This window comes from Phalaenopsis equestris, unplaced genomic scaffold (genome assembly GCF_001263595.1).
Source record: "Phalaenopsis equestris unplaced genomic scaffold, ASM126359v1 Scaffold000196, whole genome shotgun sequence".
Classification (NCBI taxonomy): Eukaryota; Viridiplantae; Streptophyta; class Magnoliopsida; order Asparagales; family Orchidaceae; genus Phalaenopsis; species Phalaenopsis equestris.
In genome coordinates, this window is record NW_018164638.1 from 330,291 (window position 1) to 351,764 (window position 21,474).

A 21,474-nucleotide genomic window follows, 5' to 3' on the forward strand; every position below is an offset into this window, starting at 1 on the left:
ATCTTTCTGTTTGACACAAGTAATTGCTCTAGTATACAGAGTAAGGTAAGGTTTTTTTATGTAATATTTATTAATCTTGAGATGCAAGATCGAGTATCATGAAATTAATTTAGTGTACATTAAGGTAAGAAGGATCTGCTTTAAAGAAATATTGAAATTATTAAAGAAAGACATGATAACACGTTGATTAGTATTTAAAGCTGTAAATTTAGTTCATGTTCCTTTGTATTGATTATAAAAAAATGCTTAAAAAGGATCTTCAACCAAGCTACTTTGGTGTATGTTTTTTGCATATGATAGTTCTTTACAGTGGAATCTCTTCTGAAATAAATGAAAAACTAGACTAATAGTGAAAATATTTAGAAGATAAATTCTAAAGATTAGTAGAATAAAGATCGAAAATATGTTATGCAATTGTAGTGATTGTAGAATTAATAGTTATCAGCCAATATTACTTGAAAGATAAAGTGACACTTGGTATGTCAGATTTTATTTTGGATATATTATGCAAATTTAATTAGAGTATCTTGATAGACATTTTGCATAATGACTTGAGCATTTATAAGTGTGCACGCTTAGTGTTCAATATATCCTTTGCTTCATGTTGATGAATTCCGTTTTGAAAAGAAAAAAGAAGAAGAACAATTAATGCTCATTATATTGTAGTAACCAAAATGTGCAAACATGCGGAGATTGGACGAGGTGCCACAGATGTGTTGATGAATAATTGTTTAATTATTCTTTTATGTATTTAAACTCAAAGTGTTATTTGCACGAAGAGAGCGGGCCTTGTGCGATGGTTTTGTTGCGTCGATTGTGATCTAGAGCCTAGAGGCCACATGTTTCAATTATAGAAAGGGGCATTTATTTACATACCACCCAATTCCTATGTATTTGCATATCTAGCACCTAAAGATTACTTTTTACATTTATACCATGAAAATCTTTCATATCACATAAAAAATATCACTATTTTAACTTTTAAAAAGTGAAATTATAGGTAAGATGACATGTATGTAAAAATTGAAGTTTAAATATTAGATATGTAAATACGATTGAGTTGTATACAATTGAGTCGTATGTTTGTAATTCTTCCTTATAAAGATAGCATCTCTATATTGTAAAGGCGCAATTGCATCTAAAGGATTGAGTTGCATGTTTGTAATTCTTCCTTATAAAGATAACATCTCTATATTGTAAAGGCGCAATTGCATCTAAAGTATACGAGCATATGCCATTTATATCGTCGTCCATAAATTCGTTGACTTCATGGAATTTATTTTGAAACTTTTTTATGTTGCATTTTATTTCCTTTTCTTTTGATGTTTTTATTTTGTTTTTGGCATGCAAACAGATAGATTGTTCACTGTGCAGTGAAACTATAGAGCGTGAAGGCTGGTCTCTTCATCAAGATGAAAAATGTCCAAAAAGAATTGTGACTTGTGAATTTTGTGAGTTTCTTTTGCCTGCAGCTGATCTTTATGAGCATCAGGTAACGAACTTAACTTTATCTGCCATTTTATGTCAGTTTTATCTGCACTAAAGTTTTGATAAAAATATATATATTTTTTGGGGGGCATTTACATACATGTCACACAATTCTTATGTATTTACATGTCTGACACCCAAACTTTCATATTTACACATAAAACTCTAATCTTTAACATCAGATAAAAAAAGCAACCATTTTTAACTTTCTAAAAGTGAAAGATACCTTTTTTTATGTATGGATTTGTGGCATCGAAGTGGTATAAGTGTAAATAACAAATTTTAGGTGTTAGATATGTAAATATTTAAGAATTGTGTGGTTGGTATGTATGTAAATTTCTCCTTTTTTTTATTGCTTTCAGGAAGTGTGTGGGAATAGAACAGAACTTTGCCATACTTGCAACAAGTATATTAGGCTTCGTGAACTCATTAGACATGAAGTTAATTGCCAGTCTCATTCAGATGGTTTAGCAGAATCCTCTGGCTCCAGGTAATTTGGGTAAATTTGTTATCTTTTTGTTACATTTTCATTCCCACACTCTTCCAAAATCCTAGAAGAATTAAGTGGTGAACTTGTGCTTTAAATGGGGTAGTTTTTTTCACTGTTTTGCTTTTCTGACTGTTGCATCTCCTCTGTTTGGCTTTTGTTTTAGGAAGATATACATTAATATCACTCAATTCCTATGTATTTACATATCTCACCCACACACTTCAATTTTTGTGCATACATGCCACCTTATTGATTAATGAAAATGTGTATTTCACTTTTTAAAAGTCAAATTAGTGGTATTTTTAATGTAATATGAAAGATTTGGGAGGTATAAATGTAAAAAAGTACAGTTTAGTTGTTAGAATGTAAATACATAAGGGTTGGGTGGTATGTGTTTATATGCCCCTTTGGTTTATCATAGCTTTATAGACTTTTTATAATGAGAAGCTGCTTTTTATAATTAGATTTTGCATGGTGGTTGTAAAAAAATTATTGTTCCAATTTTTGAAGAAGTAAAATATTTATAATGCCTAAAAAGTTAATTTTTTTCTACAAAAGCCTTACAACTACTTTAATAAAAAATTGCAATTGCCCAAAGGAACCTAAGTATGTTAAGAATGATGATTTTCTCGAGGTGGCTTTTTTTTTCACATATTTTCTTTTCAAATTTATAGAGAAATTAAGTTAACGTATCATACATTAAAGTTATGGGAGAGAATAATTGAGGATTTTCTCGAGTTGGCTTTTTTTTTCACATATTTACTTTTCAAATTTATAGAGAAATATAGTTAATGTATCATACATTAAAGTTATGGGAGAGAATAATTGAATTTAGGTTGAGACGTGATATAAAAATTTCTCAAATCGGTTTGGATTCATAGCAGGCAAGTCTACCATGGAAACTATACATTTATTGAGAGGTTTGATGGAAAAATACTGAGAATAAGGAGGATCTACATTTAATTATTGTTGTTTTAGGAAAAACTTATGATAAAGAAAGTTGTTGATATTGCTTATATTCAAGTCATTAAAGATATGTATACTACAATTATTACTTGTAGTCGAACATAAGGAGGATTGATCAAGTATTTTCCAATTTTTGTTGGATTACATCAGAGATCAGCTTTAGGCCTATATTTTTTTGCTTTAGTCATGGATATTCTTACTGGACAAAGAGTCCATTGGATTAAACCCGACGTGATTTGGTTGAGTCTAGGCCAAGATCTTAAGGTTATTACTTGTAGTCGAACATAAGGAGGATTGATCAAGTATTTTCCAATTTTTGTTGGATTACATCAGAGATCAGCTTTAGGCCTATATTTTTTTGCTTTAGTCATGGATATTCTTACTGGACAATTAAAGGAGGATGTACTTTGGTGTATATTTTTTTGTTGATGATATCCTTCTTGTGGATAAACCCGGAGACATTTAAAAAAGTTTGATTTATGGTGGTCAACTTTAGAATCTAAAAGCTTTCGTTTGAGTAGATTTAAAACTGAATTCATGAAATGTAATTTTAGTAGTAGTAGATCTGGTGACGGTTTTGTAACAATCGGCAATTAAGTTATTGAAAAGAGTGAATGTTTTAGATATCTCGGGTCTATTGTTCAAAGTGAAGGTGATATAGATGAGGTTGTTATTAGTATAGAATTCAGATTGGATGGTTGTAGTGGAAGAATGCATTGTATCGATTGTGTGATATAGAAAGTACCGCTTAGACTTGAAAGGAAAATTTTATAAGATGGCGGTGAGACCTGCAATGCTTTATGCTGCAGAATGTTGGCCTGTAAAAGAAGCATAATATTAATTTTAAGTGTTGTTGAGATGAGAATGCTCAAGTGGATGAGTGGTTTTACACTTGGGAGACAATGTGTAACCAATATCTGTGAAAGGGTTGGAGTAGCTCCAGTGAAGGACAAGTTTAGAGAGTCGCCTTAGGTTATTGGTCGCTTTAAACATCGACCATCTGATAACCATGTTAGGAGGGTAGATGTTTTAAATTTGATTTATATTACGAAAGGTAGAGGTAAACCTAAACAGACGTGGGCATATTGCATACAAATTTATCTTAATTTATTAGAATTAAATGAAAATACGCAATGGAGAAAAATGATTAATGTAGCTGACCCCTTTAGTGGGACAAAGGTTTGTTGTTGTATTTGCTTTTCAAGTCTCTATCACATTGCAATGTGGTAAATGGTAATGTGTAGTTAAAGATGCTAAGTTTGTGGTGAATGTAAAAACATTATTGATCTACATATTGAAAAAGAAAAAAAGATATACATATAATTGCCAAAAGCGCTTTAAAAAAATTTGATTTTCATAAAGCAGTTTCATAGCCTTGAAAAAAGCTAAAGTCATGCCAAATGGACTCTTTTATGTCAAAAACATTGTGGTGATTTAAGAATTGTTGGTGACCATCACCTCCTTTTTTTAATCGGTCTTAGTTTTTACTATGAAAATTGCTTAAAAAATAGATTGCTTTTAATTTATTCCAAACTCAAAATCGACAAACCGAAGAACGAATTAAACCCAACTAAAACCAAATTTTGCATTGAGCCAAACCCAACAATATGCTTTTGCATGCATTCATGTGAGTCAAACCCGACTATAGATGAAAAAGATTAATTTTGGGATGAAATAGAAGTAATTTTACAAAAGCATTTTGATTGGGGATCGGGTTAAGCAGTTTTATAACTGTTATGAGGTGTTTGGCTACAGCGTGGAATTACGTTAAATAGGACTTATGAAATCTAGTAAATTTGGCGAGCTCGTGATGGAGAGATGGAGGTTGCAAGCAATGACAGAGTAAATCCTTTAAATCCGCCTCTCAATCGTATTTATTAACTCCGAATTTATGTAGCAAAAGACACGGAACTCAAAGAAATTCAATTTAACAGAGCGTTGGATTCAATTTTGGTGTAGATTTAAGTGGTTAGACTAATTCCTATTAAAAGTATGCTACCAAACACCCCCTTAGATTCCCGTCAAAATCTAAATTTTATCGCATCTCTTCTTCTAGCTTTTTTTTAAACCATTTTACACACCACTACTCATTTCCTACATATTTACATATCAAACAACCAAAACTTTTAATTTTCTTACATTTATACTGCCCAAATCTTTCTCATGCATAGGTAGAGCGGCATATATGTAAAAATGTAAGTTTAGCTGTTAGATATGTATATACATAGGAATTGAGTGGTTCCATTTTTTTATATAAATTTTGTTGTTTGATTCATATCATATGTATGTATATGTATATATATAGGAATGAGTCATTGGTTGATAGAGAAGGTGTTAGGAGGAGACAAGCAAACAACTCTGAAGCTTCTCAAAGAAGTGATGATGGGGATGACTCTCCCGGAGAAGCTGCTCGCAGGAGGCGGACACGTGCCACATCCCAGAGGAGAATAATTTACACAATTGCCCTTACAGGATTTGCAATGCTCATCGGTTCATTTTTCTTATCAAGAAGAGGCTGAGGCTATTAAAGACTTTTTAAGAGGCTCAGAATAATTTATCAGTTATCTTTTTTATTTATATCTTAATATTGCGAACTTGGTTTAAAATGTCATTGATTTTTTAGATAAAGAAATATTAATGTAATTTGTGAAAATATTTTATATATTTAATAGCTAAAAATACTTTTTTTTTTTCTTTTTTTTTCTTTTTTGTATTTTCTTGGTTACATTTGCATGTAGACAATCAAATTCTCATGAATTTACATATTAATACCTCTAAACTTTATTTTTTATTTACATTTGTGTCAAATAAATGTAAAAAATTTCATTGCTTTTTAACTTGGATAAGGTGGGATATATGAACAAATTGAGGTTTAGGTGGTAGATATGTAAATGCATGAGAATTGAGTGATATTTGTGTAAATTTTTCATTTTATTTTAATTTGATTTATTTAAGTATTTATAGATTTCTCTTATGGTTATTAGATTTATTTTGAAGGTAGTTTTGAAATAAATGGTGTTATAGAGCCCATCATCATCAAATTGGAGTTGGATTATTTTGGGCTTAATTGTAACAATATTTTGGCTGCCATCCAAATTTTGATATTTATTTATTTATTTATTCATTTTACAAAAGCTTGGCGAGAGATTTTGATAGTAACATTCATGTTCATGTATCTAACCACTTGACTTAACCGCAGGGATCGAACCCCCAACCCTCGAAGACTTAGAACTGAGTTAACAGATGACATCTGAGAAATCGGAAAACACGACTTTATGATAGAATTTTATGTTACAATCATGGGTAAAATAATTGAAACCATCATAAAAAATAATGATAATAATAATATGATGAAAATTATATACTTAATTTCTTTCAACAACTTTCTTATAATTAGCATGCTAATTGCCATCAAATATGGCATAATTATCACATAATTATCATATATTTACATATCTAACATCAAGGCATTAATATTCACATAGATAACCCTTCAGCATCATAATCACATCAACATATGCATGAAAAGGTACTTCACTAAAAAAACAAAGAAGTTTAGATCTATATCAGCAGCCTTGATATGGTTTTTATCATGAATTTTGATATTTGAGTGAGAATTTGATAAATGAAAGAGGGTGGTTGATTTGTAAATAGCAAGTTTCGTGTGGTCTGTATGTAATTGCCCCCATAAATGGAAAATTTGCACACATACCACACAACTCTTACCTATTTACATACCTGACACAAAATTTGACAGCAAACTTATAACAAGTTGGTCTCATTGTAAGAAAAAACAATGTGATGTTTTTGATGCGATGTTAAAGATTTTAGTCATATGGCGTCATATATATAAATAGATAAGAACTATGTGATATGTATGTAAAAGCTCCTAAATAAAAATATTTTGCAAGTACAGATGTTTTACCAACGACGAAGGTTCGTCGGCCGAATATGTAAAGTATGATGCAAGCTTTATTTTGCAAATCAGACTGGTGAATGAATAAAGTTACAAATTGCAGATCCCTGGCGAAATTGATTCAGCCAAACAGATGTTCCAGATGAGCCAAGAAACAGTGCTGATCAATAACCTGTCAACATTAAAAGAAGGGTGAGGAGTTGTCTAAGAGCGAGCAAATATTCTAAATGCTGAAGGAGAGACTAACGATAAACCTGAATTTATTGCATCGACTAGAGAGGAATTAAGTTTGTGATTTCGTGATTATGTGTTTAGTGTCTGTTAATGATAAGTGTGTTCAGTGTGTTTTAATGTTCTGATTGTCTAGTGTTTATGTTAGGAATCTTCTCATCCGAGCCTCTATTTAGGAGGTAGATGTATAAATAGTAGATTTGGGTGGTATGTGTGTAGATGCCTACATAAGGTGTTTGGAATAAGACAAGATTTAATTTAAATTTCTGAGAAAAAAATAAAATAGAAAGAAAATAGACATAAAAAAAAAACACAAATTCAAACATTAAATCAGTGTCATGGAAAGGTGAAAACAATTGCAGAATTAGAACATAAAAGACATATTATAATTTTGTCCAGTAGTAACAATCAACAATTGATGTTCTATGGCTAACCAAAGTATATGCCTAAAGAATCAATGGAGAAACAATTCATAATCTTTTAAGGCTGTTGGGGATTATTTTTAATTTTCATTTTTTTGTTTTTATTTTTTTAAAACATATTTATTTAGTGTATTTTTAATTTTTTATTTCTATTTTAACAACAAATCAACTTGTTTTTAAAAACAGTATTTTTAAAAGCATTTAAACATGTTTTAATATATCAAATAAGTTTTATTTCAAATAAAAAAAAGGTCGATCAAACAAACGACCGCAAAGGTCTAAGTGAAAATAAAGAGAATGGCAAGCGAACCACAATAGTAACTAGGACGAGAAATCTCGTCCTATTTTAAGGAGAAAGTTTGTAGCGACGAGTATATTTAAACATATTTTAATAAATCAAATAAGTTTTATTCCAAATAAAAAAAAGGCCGATCAAACAAACGGCCGCAAAAATCTAAGTGAAAATAAAGAGAATGGCAAGCGAACCACAATAGTAACTAGGACGAGAAATCTCGTCCTATTTTAAGGAGAAAGTTTGTAGCGACGAGTATTGTAAGCATATGAAATGATGAGGGAGCATTTATTTAGAACGTTCATAGAGATGCACGAAACCTGGTTCAAGTTAAATCATGAAAATAAAAAGGGGAATTTACATACATACTTACTTTTTTACTTTAATACCACTACAATTTTTTCATATCACATAAAAGATAACACCATTTTAACATTTAAAAAGCGAAACACACATTTTCATGCAAAAGTAAGGTGGTATGTTTGTAAAAATTAAAGTTTAGGCATTAAATATGTAAATCCAAAGGAATTAAATGATATGTGTGTAAATCTTCCAAATAAAAAAAAGAGAGAAGCATTACATATATATAGAGCAAATGTTGTTAAAACTTGAATGCTGAAATTGGCAAGTCACCAAGGCAAAGAGAAACTAAACAAAAATGGCATTTAGGGCTAGCAATTTGTATGGATTGTTACTGTTCAGCAACAAAAAGGCACAAACAAATTAGTTTATCAGATTGTAAATCAGAATATAGATGGATATGTACCAGAATTGAAGTGGTCAAAAATTAAAAGAAGATTTACATACATTCCATACAACTCCCATATATTTACATATCTAACACCTAAACTTTGAAGTTACATTCATAACACCTTACATATCCATGAAAAGGAGCATTTCACTTTTTTAAAAAGTAATGGTGGTAGTATTTTGGATGTGATGTGAAAAATGGAAGTGTTATAATTGTACAAATCAAAGTTTAGGTGTTGGATATGCAAATTCGTAAGAACTGTGTGGTATGTATGTAAATGCCCCATAATCTAAATAGCAAAAGTACAATTAAGCCCAGTTGAAGTAAAATAAAGATCAAGTTCAAAATTCAATTAGTTGTATAGAGCACGCGAGGTTCCATGGAGCCACAAAAAGGGCTATTTTAAATCCCAACAATGACCTCAGAATTAAAAGAGCCTCTTTAAAAAGGTTTGGTTGGGCTCTATTCTCCTCATTTGTAATTTACTACTTTCAACTTCTTAGCCCATCATACATACCACACAATTCTTTGAAATCACAGAAAAAATACCACTATTATTAATTTTTTAGAAGTGAAATACACATTTTCCGGCATATGTTTTCAATAACTAAGTGTTACAAATGAAAATATCAAACTTCAAGTGTTAGATGTGTAAATGTATAAGAATTGTGTGGTACGTATGTAAATTTCCCTATTTTCATTCATACCACATCCAGAACAATTTCAACCACCTCCGAAACCAACTCCAATTAAAAATGATTATAAATTTGACAATTACTAAATTTGATGATTTAGTTCATATAGTGAAGGTGGACGGACAATTTAGTTGATCTTCTTGAAATATATTTCTCCATATGAAGAAATAGTTTTGCACGTAATTTTTTAATAACGAAATCTTTTTCTCTACTTAAAACCTCTATGAATGTTGAATCTAATAACCAAGATCTATCAAGATTTCCATGGTTTAAATTAAAGGGTTCACTTTGGGCTCACTTTTAATAATTGCAAAAAATAATACAAACAATATTTGCAAAGACAATATTCAGGAGTTTCATAGGCATGCCTTGGCTTTAGAATGCCTATCTTCTTTCACTTAACCGCTCATGTTTTGGATTGCGTGTTTTGCCTATTCCCTTTACCCAAGCCAAGGAAAACTCTCCTCCATGTCATTCAATGTATTTTTATAAGATCTTCTCATACTCCAAATGTTATCAATCCTTGATCCTTTTAATAGAAAACTATGTTTCGACCGAGATTATCCTTTGTAAGACCACTTATTTTACTCTCACTTCATCTCGTCGTCCAAAACACCTATGCGTTTATCATTATTGCCTTTAGCTCTAAAGATGACTTCTTCTCTCTTATAATTTTATGTTTCACTGTTAAGTTACATCTTGATGACTCTATTGATCTTAAAAGTTGATTGGTGATGAAAGAATATACTCGGATATATGGTATTAACTATTTTGCAAATTTTTCAACAAAAGTATGAATGAACTCCATTCATCTTCTGCTTTCTATTATCATGAAGCAATGATGACCTGTGGTCTAAAAGAATGTCGGTAATGTTTTTTTTTTTTTTTAATGGAAATTTTATCAAAGAAGTCCATATAGAGCAACCTCTTGGGTATAGGGCTGTCCATTTGGCTCGTTTTTCGTGAACAGCTTGTGTTCGGTTCGTTAAGCAGCTCGTGTTCGGCTCGTTCGTTAAGCCTAAGGAGCCGAACACGAACAAATTTTTAAGCTCGAAATGTAAACGAGTCGAACACGAACAACAGTTTGTTCGCTCGTGTTCGGCTCGAAATGGCTCGAAAAAATACAGCCCTACTTGGGTATGTTGCTCGATAGAAAAATAAATTATGCAAGATTCGAAATACTATGGATTGAAATAAAGTCCGCATGGCTGGTTTGGTCAATTCTGCAAAGTTTTTAATGACACTGGACAACAAATAGTACACTGATTCAACGAGTTGTCCACATAAATTAGGGCAAACAAATGCATTGTTATGATAATCCAAGAAACTCACTCAAATAAAAACAAATAACCACATACAATTCAAGAGGTAGGCGTGCCCTCCCAAACCCTAACTCCTAAGACTCCAAACAAAAATAACAAGCATATTCAATCCTAAACAAAATAAGTCTATTCATACCAAATAATAATAATAATAATAATAAATGACTAGTCTTGCAAGTAAAATAAGCCTTCAAATTAATTGACAGACTCGGCATGGCGAAAAGCATCGTCGATGTTGATCTGACATTAATCTCCTCTCAATAAGAAACGTTGTCCTCAAGGACAAAAAGAGGAAATTGTTGTTGAATCAAGCCATAAGGCTCCTAGGTGGCGTTATAATCTGGTAACCATTTCCAATTAATCAACACTTATTTCCCACATGTCGATTCCTGATGCACACCCTTTAGCTTCAATGTCTCCAAAAAAACTTTCATAGCCTCTGTCCAGGTAAGGGGAAGTGCGCTTCTCAGCTAGATATATGGAAACTAGATGAAGTGTCGAAGAAGGTGGCAATTTTAGATGATAAGCCACCTCAACAATGTGCTCCGTGATCTCAATAAGGCCCAAAATAGTTTGGGGATAGCTTCATATTCCTACGTCTGCCCAATGTCTTTTGCAAATAAAGCCAAAGTTTTATATACACCATATCTCCTATCACAAACTGCACATCCCTTCAATGTCCATCAACTTATTTCTTCACAAGTTGTTGTGCTTACAATTGATGTCTCTTCAATTCCATCTGCATCTTGTCCTTCTCTTCTGAGTAACGATCCACCAAAATAGATCGACATAGTACTATGTCCATAATCAACAAGTGAGGTGGATCAAGACCATACAATATTTTAAAAGGGTCGGTCTAAAAAGCTATATGATATGATGTGTTGCACAAATATTCTGCCCAAGTTAGCCATTTCACCCACTGCTTGAGTGAGTCAGATATAAAGCAAAACAAATAGATCTCCATGCTTTAATTAATAACTTCTGATTCTTTGTCAGTCTGCAGGAGGTATGTTATACTTTTCTTCAATAAGAATCTCTTGCATTCTAAATGACTCCCTCCAGAAATGACTCAAGAAGACCTTGTCTCAATCTGACACTATCAATTTGGGGATCCCATGCAAATGGATAACCTCTGGCATAAAAATTGTAGTAACACAAACAGCAGTGTAGGGTTAACGTAGAGGTATAAAATGCGTGTGCTTGCCCAACAAATCCACGACCACCACCAACATGATTGTATATCCTTCTGACCAAGGTAAGCCTTCAAAGAAATTCATCGTCACCTGCTCCCACACCTCCGATAACGTTAGAGGTAGTAGCAACCCCCAGGTGCTAAAGCCATGTACTTGTGACGTTGGCACACATCAGACCTTGAAACCCTGTCCTTTATTTCTTTTCTCCTTCCCACCCAATACAAATTTTTTGCTATCCTTAGTTATGTTTTGAGCACACCTGAATGCCCCCCAATAGAATTGTCATGAAACTTTTGTAATAACTTCAGTATGTGCCATGAATTTGGGGTAATACATAGCATCCTTGGTAAAGTAATCAATAGCCACTCAGTGAGTAATTCAAATAGATGTTCTCTCCATTTGCTATAGCCCACCGGATCTAGCTCAATTACTCATCTACCTCACTGTCCTGTCTCAGGACCTCCCAATCAAAAACCAAATGAACTGATAATGTCAATAGTTGAGGTTCATCCACCTGTCATGATAAGGCATCGGCAGCCTTATTCTCTAATCCCAGACAATACTAAAACTTGAAGTCATACACCAGTAGCTTAGATAGCCACATCTGATTTTTTTTAGTCATCATTTGTTTTTCTAATAGAAATTTAAGATCATGTTCATCCGTTCTGAATGGCAAGCACAATTGCCATGAGCTCCTACTCATAAATTGAATTTGGCCCTCGTTGTCAACACTTTACTGAAATAAGCAATTAGTTGTTGACATTGCATGAGAATTGCACCTAACCTACAAGCCTAAAGCATTCGTCTCTACAATGAGTGATTGATTGAAAGCGAGTAAGGCAGGCACTAGCACACACACATGACCTTCTTAAACTTCTCAAAAGTCTGGGTCATCGCTACTCCCCATTGGAAGTTATCATTCTTCACATACACTATCAATGACCACACAATTGAATTGCAACCCTTCACGAGCATCCGGTAGTATCATGTGAGTCCCAAAAATCCTTTCAACCCTTTCAAGTCCTGAGGTAACGGCCAATCTAACATAGCCGTCACCTTCGATGGATCCGTTGACGCTCCTATAGCCGACACCACATGTCCTAAGTATTCAACCTTCGGCTAGTAAAATGAACACTTCTTTAAGTTAGCAGAGAGTTGGTCTGCACAGAGTACCGTCAACGCCTACTTCAAATGATCAATTTGGTCTTCCAAGTAATGGATGTACATTAAGATATCGTCGAAGAACGCCAACACAAACTTCCGAAGGAAAGGCTTAAACACCTTATTCATCAGGGGCTGAAATGTAACAGATGTGATAGTGAGCCCAAATGACATAACCAGAAATTCTTACTGACCCTCATGAGTTTGAAATGCTATCTTATGCACATCCGTCGGCCGCATTTGAATCTGATGGTATCCTAACTTTTAGTCAATTCTAGAGACTACTACCACAACCCCAAAAAACTCATTTAGTAGCTTATCGATCATTGGGATGAGAAATTTGTCAGGTATTGTTTCCTTATCACCGTCCTATGATCCACACAAAACGCCAACTCCTATCCTTCTTTTTCAAGATTGGGCTAGAAAAGTGACACACCGGACTGTATGATCCCGTCCTCCGACATTTCTCGAATCAATCTCTCAATCTCATCCCTCTGTACTTGGGTGTAACGGTAGAGACGTACACTGATGGGAGAAACTCCGATCTCAGGATTATTGTATGCTCGTGTATCTCAGGGGCAACAATCCACCTTATAATTGGAACTTCTGCAAATTATTGTAGGAGCTATTGGATGGGTGTTGAAATCTCTGATAAATTCACATCCAGTGTCTCTTCCATGCTATGCAAATCAATCAAGAATATCAACCTTGCATCCTATATTGCCCTAATTACGGTCTTGAGCGTCACCAAGGTCTTGCACAAGCTAGGGTCACCACGAAGCACCGTCATTTTGTCTCCCTTTTAAAACTCCATTGTGAGCAGTTTCTAATTAATATTAGTCTCCCCTAAAGATTGCAACTATTTTATATTCAATATCACGTCAGTGCTTCCTAATTTCAAGGGAAGAAAATCATCCATCGCCTGAATACTTTTAATGCCAAAATCAAACCCTTACAAGCTCTGCTCTTTTTCACATCCCGTTCCTATCATGACTCCAAAATTTCTTGCGTCGCCCATCTTAGGACCGAATTGCTTCACCACTCGAGTAGAGATGAAATTATGGATGGCCCCACTATTTAAAAACACCAATACGTCTTGCTTTCTGATATGCCCATGGATTTTCACAGTATGATTTGGTGTTACCCACCACCGAGTTAAATGAGACTTCTACCACATCCAAGTGAGGGTGTTCCTCCTCTTCTACCATCACCTTCTCTTTCTTCTTTCTTTATCATTGTCACACACTGTGAAAATATGTAAGGTCCGATCCTTGCAACAATGTCCTGAAGCAAACTTTTTATCACATTGAAAACATAACCCTTTAACTTGCTCCTCCTGAATCTCCTTTTTTGTAAGGTATTTGAATGTCGCCCCTAATTGTGACCTGTTATTCTCGTCTCATGGAGCCTCCTTTTGAAATCCCACTGCTTTTGTTTTCGGCATCGTCGTGGTTGTCGCATTGCGGTGTGGCGCTCCACTTGTGTTGCTCATATTAGCTCATTCCATTGCATTTTTATCTTCAATCCACAACGTTAATTCCATAGTTTTCATTGATCCTCACAATCTCAGCAGATGAAGTGATGCCTGAATCTTTGGCTTTAACCCTTTTATGAAGTTGTTTTTCAACACTTCATGACATCTCTCTCAAACAACTAGACAACATCTCAAATTTCTCCCTATACTCCTTGAAAGATCATTTCTGGTCAATGCAAAAAACTGCTCATGCGATTCCCATTCTCAAGTTGTTCTAAAACGTTCCAACAATTGATCCTTGAGTTCTTCATAGGTTTTGATTGGTTGACGTTATTCACTCCATTCATACCATGCTAGATTCTTCATTTCCAAACACAGAGCCGCCACCATCAATTTTTCTTGCTCTGTTAACTCATTAACAACAAAGTATTTCTCCATATGATAGACCCAACCATAGGCATTCTCTCCTTCAAAGATAAACATCTTCAGCTTCCTTATAAGCGAGTCTCCTCTCCAAATCTCTTGCCTGAAGTTCATTTCCCCCATGACGTGGGAATTACATTTACTTCCTAGACCAATAGCCATTTTCCTTCTTTCATATATTTGGTGTGCCCCATAAACATAAGCTCCAGAATCTCCTTTTGGTGGGAAGGATTCTGCGTCAAAAGACACTGGTGTGATTGGATGCAACCCTCTACAGAAGTCCCACCCACCATAGTTCATAGTTCCGAGTCGAAATCCTTCAAATTGATCTTCTCTTGCCCCGAATACCCAGCCTTCCTATTCTGCCTGTATGGAGATATCTTTATTTTTCCAATCTTTGAAACGAATTGAAAATATATAAGCTTCATCCTGAATAGTGTTATGCTAAGAAAACAACTACATTGAAAGTGTTGTCTTAGAGAAGTAATAAATTGAGTGATACATTATTTTTATGTTTTATATCATCTTAATTGAAGCTATAACCTCATAGTTTTTCTTCCAATTGTACTTGTAATGTTAGCCTATATAGAGACAACTAGTGTCAGCCAATATTCAGCAAATATTATCTCTTCCAACGGGTACATTCCATAAGGGTCAGAAAATATTAAAAGAAGATATATAACTTCAATGAAATGTTTAATCATGTCATATCTATGATCGAATATATTAATGCTCGTAACATACTCAATTTGCACTCTATTAATAGAAAGCATTGTGTAAAGAAATGACAGCATGGTCACCAACTGAGGTTTTCCCTAACCCTAATGATGTTCATAGAAATAGAAAACTTTAGAATTGCCATATTCCCCTTATAAAACAAAAAACTTTGTTGATAACTTTATTGATGAACACGTTGATCATCACCTGTATATAAATCTCCAATCATTTAAAGCCAATCTATGTTATAGTTCTCTTGACAATCAATACAACACCTGAATCATCTAAGGTCAATCCTTCAATATCCAAATGCAAAGCCATGCCACTAGTTTTAGATCTTTTAGATCCCCCTATTAAGGTTGTTCAAGCAAATATAGAGGATGGTGAGGCGCTCTCAGAAAATGATAGAAAAGAAATTCTCAATTGCATTATGAGCATAGACTTCAACTTTCTTGAGAAATTGAGCCTGAATCCATGCTTTGCCAAACATTAATCTAACCTCAAGTCTATGAAGCTCATACTTGCCAAAGCTAGTCCATACGAGCCTTCCAATGAGGAATTATCAGTTGAGATTTATCCGCTGCCTATACTTCAGCAATATAATAATGTATCTAAGTTTAGAATCATCTTATAAAAAGATCTAAAAAAAATTTGATAAAATTGTTTAATACTTAACATCCATCATGAAAACATGACCTAAAAAGGTTTCTGGAACAGAAAAACAGATTAACATATTGCCTACTAATTAATCCTTTTGTTCTAATATACTTCAACTAGTTCAATCTTTCTAAAATGATTCTATTTTTCAGTTGAGTTAATCGTTGTTGATTTTAAAAGGCAACAAAATTTCATTACTAGTCAGTGAAAAAAACATAATGTAAAAAAACAGTTACAAAAAAGGGCCTATAAAAACTCAAAGAAGCAAACCTAAATTCAGAGACCTGCTAAGTCAATGACATTGTCATCAGAAATAGTTATTGTAAATTTGCGAGTGAAGAAAAAAATATTATGCAGTTATGCCTCTTAAAGAAATATATAATTTAAAACATTTTATCTGTCAATCCAAGAAGACTTTTGATAGAAACTTGATATTGAATAATGCTTGAATCATCAAAAAACTTCACATCAAAAAAATCATGGGTAGAATTTGGGAACACTAGCAAAATCATAAGGAGAAAAAATAAGAGGATCGACTAAAGGACCTTCATGTCTATTAATTAATCCTTTTGTCCCTTAAAAAAAATTATTTCAACAAAAACACGTCATAGATGGTCCGGATAATATGGCAGCAACAATATTCACATGTACCGTTTGCTAAGTATTGATCACGATAAGTATAATCTAGATTGATTGATGTAATGAAAAAAAATACAAAGAAACATAAACCATACAAACGTAACAGAAGGCTCCCTAAAAGTATTGCATCGGTAGACCAAACACAGAATACGAGCAAAAAGAGAAAAGTCTTGAATAATATATTCTTCCAAAGATATTTTAATAAACACCTGGCGACAATCAAGAAAACCAACATAGAAATTATGTATAAAGTGTAAAGCAAACATAAAATCATTAATGATCTCCAAATTTGTGATGCATGACCAATTCCACTCCACAAAGACTTGGGGAATTGATAGTCCATGTCTAGATTTCACCCAAAGGCTTTGATAATGGACCAACAGCTCATATCTAATATTTAAAGTTCAACAATGCATACATTACATGATTGTGGATAGCATAAACATTTGAACTTCTAGAGTTTTGTGATAGCCATAATAGTTAAGTTTATTTTCATGGTTTAGTGCTGTTATAAAATCTATTCATGATATTATTGTCTAAATGGGATTATGTCAATAGAGTATATTCTAAAATAGAGTCACTCATGCGCTTTAATTAGTATGATAATTAATGTTATGATGAAAGACTATTATTCATTGCAGCAAGCAACAAAACCTACGAGAAACTTTAGCAAGGTAGTGTTAAACAATTATTACTCGTCTTCTAACAACCCTTATTTATTATATTCCCTTTATATTTATGTTATTTCCTTCATTTCCTCATTTCCTTATGCATGCCGAATTCAAAACCCAATCCCTCTCCTCCGCATTTCATTCACCACCACTTTGACACCATAACAGAGAATAAGGGCATGTTTTAGTATGATGCTACATCAATTTGACATTAAAGCATCATCATACCTCCCAAGTGTAAATGTCAGTCTTATTAGTCTCTATCAAGAAGAATGTCTATTTGCTTAGACATTAGAGAAAAGAGTGAAATTGGAATCGGGCCATATTTGAATCGCTCTGTAAATAGGCAAGAATGAGATAATCACATGTGCATCAGATACCAAAGATTTATAGTGCTCATGTCATGTGGCATTCATCCATTTTAGCGAGACTCAAGAAAAGGTATCCATCACAGCAAAGATAACAAGTATAGAGCACAAATCCTAATGACTGTGGAAGATTTTTTAAAAAGATTTTGGGAGGATTAGTATAGAGGAAAAAAGAAGAAAAGATAAATAACCGAATTGAGCAAAACTCTTTTGGAAGCTTGAATTCCTTTTAGATTTTGTGCATGGTGCTACTAAAAAAACTTTCAACCAAAAGATCCAAATGACCAGAAGTAAGAATCTTAAACTCAAATGTTTGACAAATAATAAATGAGTTTAAAAAATTTTATTGGTTTCTATAGTGGAAGGACAACATATGGTGATATCCAGGTGTTGAGGAACAGTAGGTATTTGGAAACAATAGCTACCAAAAAGGAAAGTTTAGGAACATGGGCGTCACTATGGAAATGTAGATCCCAACATAGTAAGACGATGCATATAGCGGAAACATTATTGAATCTTGGATCTAGGCACACTCTTTCTCACGTCATATGATATAGAACTCTCACTGTGCAGGGTGGCTTGGATATGGGACTGTCCTGTCCCCAAGAGCAAATATGATGTCCAAGTGGAGATAGATTCACATTTGCAATACCGAGAGAAAACAAGAGAATGAGCTTAGGGGTGTGAATAAATGACACGACCACAATGACAACCGCACTCGAACCTAACTCAAAAATTTTGAGTTTGGGTTGACCTGAATACTATTTGAGTCAAAATTCTAGATCTGATTATCATTCAGGTTGACTCAAATAACCCAAAATCAATTCAAAACTGACGCTTTTATTATTCAATTTAGAGTTAAGTGGGTTCGGATTGAGTATTTTGACACACATAATAAGAGAATTAGGTTAAAGTCAAGTATATTCAGATTGAGTAATCTTAAAGCCAAACATGAACTTGACCCGTCAACCAGAATTGACGCACTTAAATGAAGGCTAAGGCCGACTGACATAGTTGAGTACTAAGAAGGTGCACTTAATGAGTCCTTTGAGGTCAATTTATAGTCAAGAACAATGAAATGACATTTTGCATTTCAAATCACACAAAGTTAATACAACAACTCGAATAAATTAATATAAGACTGCTAAATATTCATACTATGAATTATTAACAAGCCATGCAACCTTGTCACACGTAAAAAATGAGACATGCGACATGAACTGGAATCGAATTTCCAACAGCAACATAGCAGAAGCTTGTGGTCATTTGAGAATTACCAAGAGGATCAAAAAAAGGCCCTCCCAAGAGACATCCAAGGAAAACGAGTACAAGAGAATTCCTGAGGTTGGAGTAATTGGGTACTTGATATTAATTACTTTAGATACGATCAGCCAATATGTAATATGATTACTATCTTCATGGGAAACACAAAATTTAAGGATTACGCAACCTCTCCCAAAATTTAAAAGTCTACAAAAGGTTTAGAGGGTTTTTAAATGTCCACACTTCATAGTCTTCAGCTTCCAAAGAACTTGTGCTTTCTCAAGTTCTAAAACAATAACTGATGCTCAAAATATGGACCCTAGTAAAGAGTCCTTCCATTAATATATTCCTGCAAGTCAAGTAAAAAAGACAGTGGACACCAAGGAGAGATCCCCAAGCGCCTAAGTTCACTATAAGAAATGCTTCGAAGCTACAAACCGCAAGAGGCCAATGTCACAGAGAAAACGAGGGAGAAGGCAGAATTAGAACTGTAAGGATGTTGAAATAGTAGGAAAGAAGACAGTGCCAAAATTAATGCATTTCTTGAAAACAGGTCTTCGATGCCTGTACAAGGTGCAGTGGCGATGGAGATGACCAAGGATGAAGACATTTACTGGAAGTATCCCGCGATGGAGAATGACTGCAAGCAAAAGAAGCTCGATACATGGACCATCAAAGAGAGGTCAGAATAGGATCTGGTAAGAATAAGAATGGAGATGGTTACAATGCTAAAGAAGAAAGGGATGCTGTCGATTTCCCCCAATTGTCATCAACGGCCCAATGATAAACACGGAGAAAGTACAACCTTCTACGATGAAAGTAATAAGGCTCTAGAGGATGGTGGAGCAGTTGAAGAGAATGATGGATGTACACACCCATGTGTTGCCTAAGCCAAGAAGCTTCAAAGCGTATGCTAAGCCAGCATCTAGCATAGGGCAGATGTATGAACTGCCCACACCTCCCATTGCACCGTTCAATGCAACGTAAGAGAAGAAACTGAAACTAATGCAAGAGATTCTAACAGTTGGGGGCTCAGTCCAATCGAATAGGAGTAGCTGAGGAAGAAGTGTCGGGAATTGGTGAAAAGAAGGTAGCTTATACTATTAGAACTTATGAGGTAGCCCTTATTAACAGGATTTATTGATGGGATTTACAAACTTTGGATTTAAAGTCAGAATTTTGCCTTTGATTCATGTTAAATCTGGAATTAATAAATCTAGCAAGAGGGTGGATTTAATAAATCCGGATTTACTAAATCCCTACTAATGCTAAATCCTTTCTGCAGCCAAACAACTCCTAAAAGATCCAGAATACAGAGCAATCACTGGAAATCACCATGATTCGAAACACCTCAGAAAAACTGATCTGCCAACTGACAAACCAACCATCATAAACTAAAAAATTCAAAAACATCAAAAATCAATACAAGCATGATCGACCGCAGACACTTCCAAAACAAAGTCAAATATAATACCCGAAACTTCCCCGAAAAAAAAAATCATCAAATCCTAAGCCCCAACTACGAAACAAGCCAACCCCCAAACAAGAAACCCTAATCCAAAAAAAAAAAAATACAAACACTGACCAGAATAAGTGATCCAGCTCGCCTATTGTTGGTATCCGCCACCACGGGCGTTATAATCCTCCTCAACAATCTGCGTGAGATAAACCGGAGGAAAATCGGTTGCGACATCGAACTTCTTCTCGGCCATCATCCTCTCAACATCGGCCTTCTTCAGGACGGTACGCCGAACGGGCGGGCGATCACGGCGGCAATCACGCGTGTAGTACTTGATGTCATAAACAGTTTGCGGATCAGATGTGGGAACTATGGCCTTCACCGGCGTTGTTGCAGGGCAGAAGCGACGGTACTCGAGCGCACCTGGTAGTGCATCTCTGTACTCTGGATCGGCGCATGGGCCGGTGATCTCCCACGGTTTCTTGATGAAGCGTTTTAATGACTGGAGGACGGACTTTGCAGCATTGGAGGCAGTGGTGGCCGCCATGAGAAGAGAGAGAGAGAGAGAGTTGCTAATTGCTTGGGAGTAGGAGGTGCTAGAGCAATATAAGATCTCTGGTTTTGTAAAGTTTTATTAAATTTTAGATTAATTTGATTAAATTTGATTTAAATGTGACTCATTAATTTCAAAAAACTCCGGAGTAAACAGACTACTTTGGGGCATCTTGTGCATTTTAGGTTAAGTAGCTTATCTTGAAACACAGTCCACTGCGGGGATTGACCCGCTGCCTGCGTTTAGTGTAAAAAACACAAACGCAGTAGACAGTATTTTCAAAGTGGAGTTTTCAAAACTTCGCTGCACTTATAAGCTGGCCC

At 34.4% G+C, this 21,474-nt stretch overlaps 2 protein-coding genes across 2 annotated transcripts in view; one reads left to right on the forward strand and one right to left on the reverse strand.

Moving 5' to 3' along the window:
* Positions 1-5,620, forward strand: part of LOC110022534 (XIAP-associated factor 1) — a gene marked incomplete in the record, with an annotated part of 15,064 nt that extends 9,444 nt beyond the window's left edge. Inside the window, 3 exon segments of the mRNA XM_020721526.1 lie at positions 1,355-1,492; positions 1,851-1,978; positions 5,250-5,620. Of these exon segments, the coding sequence (XP_020577185.1) occupies positions 1,355-1,492; positions 1,851-1,978; positions 5,250-5,463 (480 nt within the window).
* Positions 5,621-6,790: 1,170 nt separating this feature from the next.
* Positions 6,791-21,185, reverse strand: LOC110022530. The gene is made up of 2 exons (XM_020721521.1): positions 20,725-21,185; positions 6,791-7,032 (listed from the first exon to the last, which is right to left on the reverse strand). Exon 1 carries the CDS (start codon positions 21,143-21,145, stop codon positions 20,747-20,749), a length of 399 nt encoding a protein of 132 aa, XP_020577180.1. The 5' UTR covers positions 21,146-21,185; the 3' UTR covers positions 6,791-7,032; positions 20,725-20,746.
* Positions 21,186-21,474: the final 289 nt, after the last annotated feature.